Genomic DNA, 12,018 nt, shown 5'->3' with positions numbered 1-12,018 from the left:
CTCTGTGTGTTCAGGAGGAGAATGGGATCAGCATGCTGCAGCAGGAGAAGAACATCCGCACACAGGTGGAGGCTCTAATGAAGGAGAAGACTCAGCGGAAGCAGCAGCTGAAGGTTCTTCTGGAGCAGGACCAGGACCTGTGTGATGTCCTGTGCTCCATGCCTTATGGCATCGCTCCAGACTCTGTCCCCACACCGGATCAACTGGAGAGCTTCAGCCAGCATATTGTTAACCAGAACGCAGAGAAGGTGGGAGCTTGCTGCTCAGATGTTTTGCCTGCATGAAAAGACAAGCAAATTTCTGCCAGGGTTGCAGGTTAAACTGTAGGTGAAGGTGGCAGATGGGCACCAACTGTACTCGGAAATTGTTTGTTTTTTGTCTGTGCAGCACAGTAATCACCTGTGTTTCAGTGTCTCTGTAAGGTGAAAGCCTCATTTTAGCAATTTACTTAGTTGATGTGCTCCCCTAGGTTGATAAAATTCAAACCCCACCTTTTTAAAGTATATTTTTTTATGAAACCATAAAAAGAAGAAACATTAGTGGGTGCTCTCAGGTAAACTCCAGGTAAACACGAGGTGCTCTTGAAGTTGAATATTAACTGTTCAAAATATATTTTTTTTTATCTGACTAGTGATATCCATCCATCCACTATCTGTAACCTCTAATCAAATTCAGAGTCATAAGCAAGTAAGATTTAAGAAAAAAAGAACTTAAAGTCTGGGTTTCAACAGAAGGTCCACGAACTCCAGAGGGTCCTCAGAGTTACTTAAAATGATTTAATTCAAATAAAATTTTAAGAAATTATATAATTAAAATATGTCTGAAAATGCACATTAATATGAATCCAACATTCAGATTCAGATTCAGAATACTTTATTAGTCCCAGAAGGGCAATTCATTTTTACAGTCATATCAGGAAAGATAAATCAACCTATTCATTAAAAAATAATACTAATAATTTACAGTACTCAACGTTAATGCAAGTAGTAGACTAACTGTTACAAGGGGTGGGGGGGAAATCAATACAGCCTAGTATAGCAATATTTTTGTGTGGCAAAATCGTATTGATGCACAGACGCCAAGTATTGACTTTTTTATTATATAAATTATTAATATTACATATACAAAGGTAACTTTTAGTAGCCCTCTAGAATAATAAAATCAATTGCTTTTCAGTCCACTAGATACATTTAGCTGCTACAAGAAGCGCTGAAGTGAGATGAACAGACTGAAAACTTTATCTTATTTGATAAAACAGATGTTGACAAAGTTTCCTTTTAAAACATAATTTACAGATGTAAAAGGGTAATAAATCGCAATACATGTTATCACAATATGTTATCGCAATAGGCCGTGTATCATAACATGTTTAAAATCACAATAATATTGTTTTGTGACTTAAGTATCGTGATAATGTTGAATCGTGGGGCCTCTGGTGATTCCCTCTCCTGTTACCTAAGAATGCTTGTGCAATCATGTGAGCTAGCCATAGACTCTAAAAATAATAGATGCAGCTACCGTGATTGTCCTGTCCTCTTCATACGTCTTGCATAAATTCACAGGCAGATAAACTCCATCCCCAATTATCACGCAGACAGTGATGTATCAAGTTGACTGTCTTTAATGAGGTAACTGGCAGTAGGGTAAAACTGACAAAGAAAAGGCATACAATTAACAAAGTGTCCAAATTCCTACTACAATATATGTAAGAGAAGCATTAAGTACCTTAACCTAAAAAAAATACAGTGCATTAAACAATACAACTAATTTCCAATTATACCATAAGTTGACAACTGGAAGCATAATGTTGCTAGATACAATATATCTTATGCACATTTCCTTACTGAGAGCTAGTCAGAACATGTGGCTGCAATGAATACACTATCAACATTTTTATCTTTATATAAACCTTACAAACATCTCAAATCTATAAAAATATACAAATAAATGATAAACCCAAGGTTTATTTTTACATACCAACGATGCTTTCAAACGCCCGAACACCAGAATGATGTCCGATAAAAAAGGGCATGAGCTCTCCCCTGGCTCTGACATGGAGAACTGATCAGTCGCCTACTGATGATGTCATCAGCCAGAGACACACACTATGTGATTTAAATGACTGCTATAAAAATCCACCAGCAGGGGGTGCTAAGTGACAACTAAACATACTGACTAATAAAATAACCCTGGTAAGGCAGAACAGTGATGCCACCCATTGGTTTGTGGACTCCTGCTTTGAAACCTTGATTTTGGCATTTTTGCTGTCGCCATCTTGATTTTTGGAGCCAGAAGTGATCATATGGATCAGAGGCTGGAACTGTGGAGGAGTGAGGGGTGGGTCTGAGTGCAGTGACGCCACACAGACAGCGTCACTCAAGCGTACCTACCCTAGATTATGCATAACTTTGTAAATGGGTGGCAGCACTTATCCATAATGGTGGGCTGAAGTAGTTGGCAAAAATGTACATTCTTTCAAAACGTATTGGCCAGTTAGCTGCACTATTATTCCAAGTACACAGACACTCTTGTGCGCCACAATGGATCGCTTAGTACATTTTCGAGCAAGAGACTTTGACATACCATCTACCTAAGAAACCACATAGACATGCTATAACTGCTGCTGACTTAAGGTGCTCACAGACTCAGGTGTACTATAAGTGGAGCGGACTCTGCGAGGAATGTCCGCAGTCATTCGGGCTTTCATAGTTGAGCGCACTTCCGCGTTGTAGTTTCCTGTAAAATTGTGAAAAATCCCCGCGATGTGAAAAATATTTGACAAGCAGTCACTGGTGTGCGGAGCGGAGTCCGCGTGGACGTAAAATCTGAGCTTTGAGCGCACAGGGCTTGTGGACGTCTGCTTTTAGTCTGGGCGGACCTCCGCGGAGTCCGCTCCGCGTACGTTCCACCTGAGTATGTTTGGGCCTTAACGCACATAGACATGCTATAACTGCACACAAGCCCGAAAATGTTCAAAAATTATCTCAAGTGCAACTTGAATTTCATACGGTATATGTAGCAGGGGGTCTCTGCTCCATATCTCTTGAAGTAAGGGGTTCTTGGCCAGAAAAACTTGGAAGACCCTTGATTTTAAGTTTTATCAAATGTCTTTAAGGTTCTCGTCTTTGTTTGACATGTTTTCACATGAATCTGAACATTGTTGTAATCATCTTGCAATCATCTTACTGGAACTGTCATATTTACTGTCTACTTGTAAATGGTAACATTTAGACCTGTTATCACATCACTTTAGGAAATCTGTAAAGTGTATTTTTGCAACCTGACATTTCGTAGTCTGCTGCTACTAAGAGTTAATTTACAGCTAAAGTCTGATGGTCATAAAATAAAAAATGTAGGTTCGATTGCCACAAAATCTGTTTTTGCATTGGTTGAAAATTTTATACACACTCGTCAATGCTAGATGCCTCTGAGTACATATATATTATATTCTAATATATTATTTGACATTTCACGAAAAAGAGATGTGATTGGTTTAAATTAGTGTTGCACGGTATACTGGTACCAACGGTAGACCGCGGTACTAAAACACCACGGTACATATGACACCATAATGTTGGAGTATCGTAGTACCATGGTCCCTCATGGTACCACTACTGTGGGATAAGTTCAAAGTCCAATCGCAAGAGGGTGAGTGTCCATGCGCCAACCAATAACGGCACGCGCTGGCCACCTGGCACTCAATATGCTGCTGCAGTGGTTTGTTTTCCAGTGACATTTCAGGTATTAGCTGAGCTATTGAGTATCTTTAAGCAGTGAAAGTTATTATTTATTTCTTTTTACTTGTAGGCTAGATTTGTTTATATATCAGGGTTCAACGCTAAGGTTTTTTTTCCACTTGCCTGGTCGGGCAAGTTGGTCAGAGATCTACTTGCCCAAAGTCAGTTTTTACTTGCCCTGTAAAAACTGTTTAATTTAAGTGGCTATCAATTAACAAAGACTGCAGTTATTTTTATGTTATGTAATCTTTATTCACACTGTATTTATTAATTAAAACAACATATGTCATGTATTGTAGCTTAATTCCTACACAAAAATGACAGTGTCAGGGCTTAAAGTGAAAAATTTGTCAGTCGTTCTCTGTCTATAATTTTGCGCCCTACTTGAGCCATGCCCACCTCTATTTATTTTTCACCCCTCTCTCCAGTTCTGCTGTATTAACACCAGGTTTAATATATTTTGCTTCCATCTCTCTGCCCTGCTCTACTCTACTTCAACGCTACTTAGCTCTCTCCCTACTCTACCAGTAGACTACCACATCCACCTGTTGCACAAAACGCACACAGCAGTGTTTCCCCTAGGATGGAGTTGTAGCAGCGGAGCTGAAGCACACACATGAAAAATAATTTTCACATGCGTGAAACTTTTTTGTATGCTTGCAAAGCACAGCCTGCTGGGAGGTTTCTATGTATCTACTGGCACCAGAAGGGCTCTTTAGGACTAAGTACATACAGTACATGTGTGCACAGTAATGAGCAGGTGAAATGTCTGTCTAGCTTACATATGAGGTGTCTCAAGATTTAGGAACATACAATTTTATTGAATATAATAAAGTAAAAAGTCACATGACATGCTGCTGTTTTGTGCTGTGACCTATTTAAGTGTTGGAAGTTGTTATTTACGTGACAACGCCTGAACGCAACACAAGCTCAGCACGAGTGCCATGCTACGCTGCTGTGCGAGCAGCTGTTTGTCTGTGCGTAACAGCAGTCTGTTGGTTATTTACACAGTGTCCATAACAATAACTTTGTCAGCTGACAAACTGCACCGGGCCCGGGGTCAGGTTTGGTCAGGAAAACGCGGCCCGAGCCGCTCTAGCGTGATCACCTGTGTGTGTGGTGGAACTCCGCCGTGCGCGATACAGAGAGCAGAGGAGAACTGTTAACGCGTGAACATGTAGAGACAGAAATGACACAATGATGTAACACCATAAATAGTATATTGTTCTGTTATTATATGAAGCGTCCGTCGCGCAAAATAATATCAATGGGGGCAGTGGGCAGGACATTGTTACACAGCTGTGCCTGTGACTTCAGGCAGAGAGACCGCTGCATCAGAGCCGAAGGAGCACGTTTTAAAATACGTTTATTTTATCAATTAGCTGCTGTAAAAATAGACTAAAAATAATTTCGTGCGAGCAAAAGAAATAATTCAAGAGCACACTGTGCGAGTACAGATTTCAACCAGCAGCAGAAACGAAAGGTGAATCCTGCCAGTTGTGGGTTGAACGGGGGTCACAGACAGGAATACGGCAGAGCACTATGGCCACCGCAAGATAGTGCTTTACCGGTGACCGAGAAGCCCGGCTCCAGGTCCAATAATTTCCTCTTCGTTGGTGTCATGACTGCTCAGAAGTACCTGAACAGCTGAGCCGTGGCGGCACATAGGTATGTGACGTGTCAGAGGAGAAACGAGCCGTTCACATTTCTTTTTGTGGCAGGTAACGGTCCACAAACCTCACCGCACTGAAGGGACTATTCTTTACTTGTCAGGGGAGGAGGGTGGCTAGTTGATTTATATTTTATTTATTTATTTTATTTTTATCCCACCTATGTTAATCACTTATTGATGCTGCTTTTGAAGTATGAATAAGTCACTAAGTTATTTATTCCATTGAAATATCATTGATGTATTATAGAAAAGTGATTTATCTTTTTCTAAATGACAAAAGGCATGTCTGCCTAATTCTTGCTGTGGTATCATGATACTACTCAGAACTGTGATACTTTCACTGGTATCGTACTGTGGGTCCCAATTTTGGTACCGTGACAACACTAGTTTAAATATTTAAATACATATCTGGCATAAATATAGCAGGTCACTACAACGGTCACTACAACACCTCACAACAACTTCTGTCATAAACAACCTAATGTGTACTCAACAAAATGGTGCACTGCTGTCATGTTTTCAGGTGAGGCGGTATGCTGAGTTCATGGACCTCAAAAGGCAGATCACCTTGCACATGGAGGAGCTGGACTACATCCCAGAGACCAGCTTTGAGAATGACGTCATCTGTGAGGATGAGGACTCTTTTTGCCTTTCCAGAGACAATATTGCGGCACTCAAACTGCTGGTTTGTCAGGTAAGATGCTGTTTATAATACTGCATTTAGTGAAGCTTTAAACCAGTTGGGCAGGGCTGTTCACAATGGACATCAGACCAACCCATAATTGATGCATAGCAGCCGAGTTTGTAACTGATACTCCTTTGTTTTTGTTGATGTTGCAGCTTGAGGAACGTAAGGCAGAGAATGAAGCGATGTGTGAGGCTCACAGAGAGAAGATCCAGCGGTTGTGGGACAGACTGCAGGTGCCCCAGGAGGAGAGGGACGCCTTCAACGAACACATGGTCATGTCCAAAAAGAGGAACCTGGAGGCGGTGAGAAGATTTGAGTGTAACTTCCTAGTACATCTAATATTAGTTTTCTTTTTTCCTGTTATTCATGGTCTGACTGTCAGTACTGTGACTGTTTTTTTTGCCCTGCTCACTTTGTTTCTCTTCTTCAGTTGCAAGCAGAAATTCAACGTCTGGAGGAGCTCAAACTACTAAACGTCCGCAATGTCACAGATGCCCTCCGCTCCGAGATTGCTGTGTTTTGGGAAAAGTGCTTCTTCAGCACTGACCAGCGGCAGGCATTTTCTCCGTATTTCAGTGGTAGGTTCGCTTGTGTAACATCTCAGTTGTCTTAATCAGAACAGTACTGGGGCTGTATTCACAAAGCTTCTGAGAATACTCTCAGAGAGCTGCTAACGTAGCCTAAATTTTTTTAGTAAGGAGTCTTAGCCTAGGAGTGATTTAGGAAAGTTTTCAGAGCATCTCTGAGCGAGGAAGGGACAGAAACGTTTATCTTAGTGAGGAGGTATGTTTGACCCCTTTTGTTAGGTATGACACTCTTTTAACAGATGTGATTGGTTGTCACAGACACGCCCTGTTGTGAGCCTGCAAGGTGTGGACACCCAGTGGAAATGAAATGAACTGCTGACTGTGAAAATGTTATTATTAGTGTGATCTCTGCCCCAGGTCATCACTGCTGCACTGTCGCATTTTCTAGTTTTTCAGATATCTTAGTAGTGATAATTTTATTTCTGGTGTTATGGCGTTAGGTGTGAAATGTATATGTACTCCTAATGAGATCAACCACACATATTATCCATGCACGATCTAATCTGTGGCATTTCATTTACTCACTGCCATGCATTGTTTGGAGAATATTTCTTGTACTCCTTTGTGTCTCTGCCATTTTCTCCTCTGCTTAAGAAACTCTTAAACATCTTTAAAGTCCTCCCTGCTGCACTTAACAGTTTTCACCTTAGGAGCTCTTTTAAGGACTAAGATTCTCTGTGAATAATTTATCTTTACAAGGACCTAGTCTTAACTTTGAGGGGAAATTCTAACAAAACGTCACAATTCTAAGAATTTTCTTAGAATTTCGTCACTGGGAGCAATCTTAGCACCAGGAAGCTTTGTGAATAAGGCCCCTGGGCCCGTATTCACAAAGATTCTCAGAGTCCTCTCAGAGAGCTCCTAACTTAGCCTAAAAATTCCTAGCAAGGAATCTTAGCTCAAGGGTGATTCAGGAAGTTTCTAAAAGCAACTCTGAGCAAGGAGGGGACAGAAACGTTTATCTTAGTGAGGAGGTGTGGTTGACCCCGTTGCTAGGTATGACGCAGTCTTCTAAAAGCTGTGACTGGTTGCTACAAAAAGAAAAGAAAAAAATGCGCTCCTAGTAATGAATGGACAGTGAAATCAACCGATCATACTGTAGAACTTAGACTGTAGGCTATTAAGAAATGTGTAATCGTGAAAATAATTTTGTCATGATGATGAAACTCAGCAAAATTAAATTAATTGTTACACAGCTTCAAAATGTTAGAACGTACCTCATTCACATGCCGATTATTATATTGATTTGCTTATTGTTATGTTTACTCGCCATGCTGGTAATTTTACTACTTAAAGGAGCTATATGTAAGAAATCTAAAGCAAATAGTTGTAAAATCATCCTAATATGTCACAGAGACTAAGGAATAATGTTCATATAACATACTGATCTCACCGACAACAATAGCACAGCCAGAATATTCGCGTTTAAAAAACATTTTTACAGTCCGCAAATCATGTTTATGTTTTGAATTTGTGTTTTGCGCCACCCACCGCTGTCTACCAGTCACACAGTCAGTAGAGTCTCAGCATCAGTTATAGTTACGACTGAGCTACAGCAGCATGGCAAGCAGCATTAGCAGTGTCCCGGTACATAGCATTAGCAGCCGGCTCCTCCACCGCTGTATCCTGGCAGCAGCGTTAGCAGTGTCCTGGTACATAGCATTAGCAGCCGACTCCTCCTCAGCTGTATCCTGGCAGCAGCGTTAGCAGTGTCCCAGTACATAGTATTAGCAGCCGGCTCCTCCTCAGCTGTATCCTGGCAACAGCGTTAGCAGTGCCCCGGTACATAGCATTAGCAGCCAGCTCCTCCACCGTTGTATCCTGGCAGCAGCATTAGCAGCAGAGAAGCCGGACTTGCTCGAACGGTCCGCTGGAAAACTGAAGATCAAGGACGCGGCAACGCGGTGCCCGTGGGCAAACAAATCAGTCTCCAGTGTGCCGCCGTCCAGCAACCTCGAAACTGTAGGGGAGGGGGGGTGGACACGACTTGCAGCAGTATTTTGAATTTGAGTGCAGTGCAGTAACAGTTTTGGCCACATTCTTACATACAGCGCCTTTAATCTATTTGATATTAATGGTGGACGCAGACTCACCTGTCAGCAATTACTGTGATTGCTGGCCTCCTTGTAAAAAGCGGTTTGATTTGGCAGAATGGCCAAAACAACGAACGAAATGGAGAAAAAAAAAAGAACGAGAAAGCCAAACTGGACAGAAGAGCAGTGCCTGCTGTTGGCCCAGCTCATGGAAGAGAACAAATGAGTTTTGAGAGGGAAATTCGGTCCCAGGATCACGGCACAAGGGAAGAGGTAGACTTGGGAGCACATTGCCCAACAAATGAATGCGTCGTTCCTTCTCCTTTTACGCACAAGTGATGAGTGTGAGAAGTGCTGCTACGTGCTGCAATCCAAAGCGAGCATTATTGCATTACTACGCTGGGTGGCAAAAGAAAGCTCAACCCTGATGAGGTTAACCACAAACATTCTCCCTGCACGATCAAGCCGGTAGCGTCTTATTAAATCACTGTCGTTCAATATACGGAGAATATCTCTCCTTCCTCTCTGTCCTTCTGCCATCTTCTCTGTTTAAGACAATCTTAGGCTTCTTAAAAGTCCTCCTCCCTCCTCTTAACAATTTTTCACCTTAGGAGCTTTCTTAAGGCCTAAGATGCTTTGTGAATAACTTTTATCTTGCCAAGGGAAAATTCTAAGAAAAATCTTAGATTTTTCTTAGAATGACGTCATAAGAGCTACTTTTAGTCTTAGGATTCTTTGTGAATACAGGCCCTGGAGTTTTAAAAGTGCTAAGACTTTAAGTGATTATTTTAGAGGCTTTTACCGAAGAGCTGCTGAGTCTGCATGATGCTGAGATCCAGAGGCTGAAGCAGCATTATGAGGATCACAAAGAGCTTTTTGATGGAGTTCACCAGTGGGAAGAAAGCTGGAGACTCTTCCTCGAGCTGGAGGTGAGTACACTCTTATGATATCATATGGTCCTTTCCTTGTTAAGGCCTAGTAGGGATGTCAGAAGAGGGGGGGGGGGGGGGGGGGGGGCCTGCAGGCCAAGGACCGATTTTAAGGGGTGGGGGAAAAATAGATTCTTAGATCTTAGATGCATTGCTATGCGGACGTGATTCGGCATTGATTGGCAAATGTTAATAATCGATTATGTTAATATACTTCATGTTTGCAAGGCACTTATGCCATCACACAGAGACTAACATTAACAAGAGGAGCAGCGATTGGCATGTAATCCGGCTGAATCACACACACTGCAGCATTAACCAAATTTAAAGACCTCTGTGGTGAAGACAGTAGCCATGTCAGCCTGTTTAGATGTGCATCTAGAAGTACCGCATTGGAAAATTATGATGGAAACGCCAAAATTCGAATTAAAATCCCCTGATTCACACAAACTAAAATACGCTCGCTTTAGCCGGGGTTGGTTGATTTGAAAAAATGTTGATTCGCAAAACGGGGGATGGAAACAGTTATGTTCGAATTAAGTCTGATATAACGCACCTCTCTTCATGGTGATATCCACACTCCGGGTCGGGAAGGCGGTAATGCATTTACAAGCTGGTTGCCAACCGCCAGAAAACGTAGAAGAAGAAGAATGCAAGACTTGTTTTGTTTCCGGTTCTGCGGAAAATTCGCGCGAGTTCATAGTTTTCACCAAAGTCCGTACATTTAATGGAAACACACAGGATTCGTATCTTTTAATGCGCATTTCCCAATGATTCGAATCACTTTTGGATGGAAACATAGCTAATAAGGACACATTTACACTGACACTATTTGGTCCGCTTCCACAGAAAGTTCGGTTCGTTTGGAGTGGTGTGAACGCTCATTCAAACTCTGGTGCAGACCAAACGATCAAACCATGGTCTGCTTGAAACCTGGGGGTCTCAATTCACTCACAAGTGAACCCTGTTGCGGTTTCCTTACAGTGGGAAATGCAAACGGACTATCCAGCTAACCAAAGAGAGGAAGTGACGTAGAGTGCAGTGCATTTTGGGCAGAAAAAAAACAAAGCCAACAGCGCAAACTGGGAAAAGCAGAGGTAAAAAAAGAAAAGGTTGGAAAATGTCTCGTGGGCAGACGTGGAGTAGTGAGGAGGTGCAGGCAGGATTTCCGTTTTCGGTCCTGGCCAATCAATGAGCCAGGTTTTCTTCTTCCTCATGCCTTTTTTACTTGCTGGTCAGTGGTTTTGGGCAATACCGTCTCCAAACGAGCAGCTGTTGTAACTGCGCAACGTTGTTCAGGCGGTTTGGTCCGCTTTAAAAAGTGCAGTGTGAAAGTGAACCGAACCAAATGAAGGTGTGAAATTTTTTGGCATTACCTGCCCAATCGAACAGAGTCCCTCGGACTACAGTAGGATAGTCCACAAAAACAATGGAGCAACACCAATAGTCAGGGCTTGACGCTAACTTTTTTCCCAAGGAGCACATGTGCTCCTAAGTTGAAAAAGTAAGGAGCGCACAAAGAACTTTAGGGGCACAATGTAAATTGATCAAATAATGTGTTTTCCGTAATAAACGTGATGCAAATAGACATTTACAATGTGAGAGACATCCCTCAGTTGGGACCCATGGTACAATACCAGTGAAAGTATCATGGTTCTGAGGCAGATGTGCCTTTGTCATTTATAAAAAAAAATAAATCACTTTTCTATAATACATCAATGATATATTTCAATGGAATAAATTACTTATTGACTTATTCATACTTCAAAAACAGCATCAATAAGTGATTAACATGGGGGGGATCAAAATAAAATAAATGAAATAAAAATCAACCAGCCACCCTCCTCCCCTGACAAGTTCCTTCATAAGTAACGAACAGTCCCTAAAGTTTCTCCTCTGATACGACACATACTGTGTGCCGCCATGGCTCAGCTGTTCAGGTACTTTTGGGCAGTCCTGACAACAAGTTATTCACCTGGAGCTGGAATTCTTTGCCTGTAAGCCGTTATAATGTGCTGCCGTATTTGACAGGAATACGTATTCCTGTCCGTGTCTGTGACCCCGTTCAACCCACAACCGGCGGGATTCGCCGTTATTGTTTATCGCCACACTGCCGACATTTTACTCTGTCCATCACCGCACGCTGTTTGATTGCGTTATCAAAACACGTCACTATTATTCGGCCTTGCTTTTCACTTATTCCACCGAATACCGAATGTGTGTTTTTTTTTTTTTTTTTACAATACGCGGCCGAATATATTCGGTGCATCCCTAAATAGGAGCCTTCCCCCACTCCCCACTCCCCTCACCGCTGCTCTCCTCACTATACTGGCTGCTGCGCTGTGCAAGTGCACAGATGTCTCAGAGGGGTG

The 12,018-nt window shown here is 42.0% G+C and overlaps 1 protein-coding gene and 1 long non-coding RNA gene across 5 annotated transcripts in view; one reads left to right on the top strand and one right to left on the bottom strand.

Moving 5' to 3' along the window:
- prc1b (protein regulator of cytokinesis 1b) overlaps positions 1-12,018 on the top strand; it is a 38,898-nt gene that overhangs the window by 4,093 nt on the left and 22,787 nt on the right. For all 4 annotated transcript variants that reach the window (XM_033643486.2, XM_078162302.1, XM_033643480.2 and 1 more), the window contains exons 4-8: positions 15-248; positions 5,933-6,103; positions 6,250-6,399; positions 6,528-6,675; positions 9,510-9,646. In XM_033643486.2, coding sequence (XP_033499377.1) covers positions 15-248; positions 5,933-6,103; positions 6,250-6,399; positions 6,528-6,675; positions 9,510-9,646 — 840 coding nt within the window. The remainder of the gene's footprint in view (positions 1-14; positions 249-5,932; positions 6,104-6,249; positions 6,400-6,527; positions 6,676-9,509; positions 9,647-12,018) is intronic.
- Positions 138-2,171, bottom strand: LOC117267548 (uncharacterized). Its single transcript, XR_004502575.2, has 3 exons — positions 1,978-2,171; positions 1,519-1,649; positions 138-276 (listed from the first exon to the last, which is right to left on the bottom strand). It is a non-coding gene; the product is annotated as an uncharacterized LOC117267548 (long non-coding RNA).

This window comes from Epinephelus lanceolatus, chromosome 2 (genome assembly GCF_041903045.1).
Source record: "Epinephelus lanceolatus isolate andai-2023 chromosome 2, ASM4190304v1, whole genome shotgun sequence".
Classification (NCBI taxonomy): domain Eukaryota; kingdom Metazoa; phylum Chordata; class Actinopteri; order Perciformes; family Serranidae; genus Epinephelus; species Epinephelus lanceolatus.
This window is presented reverse-complemented; position numbering and strand designations above follow the sequence as displayed.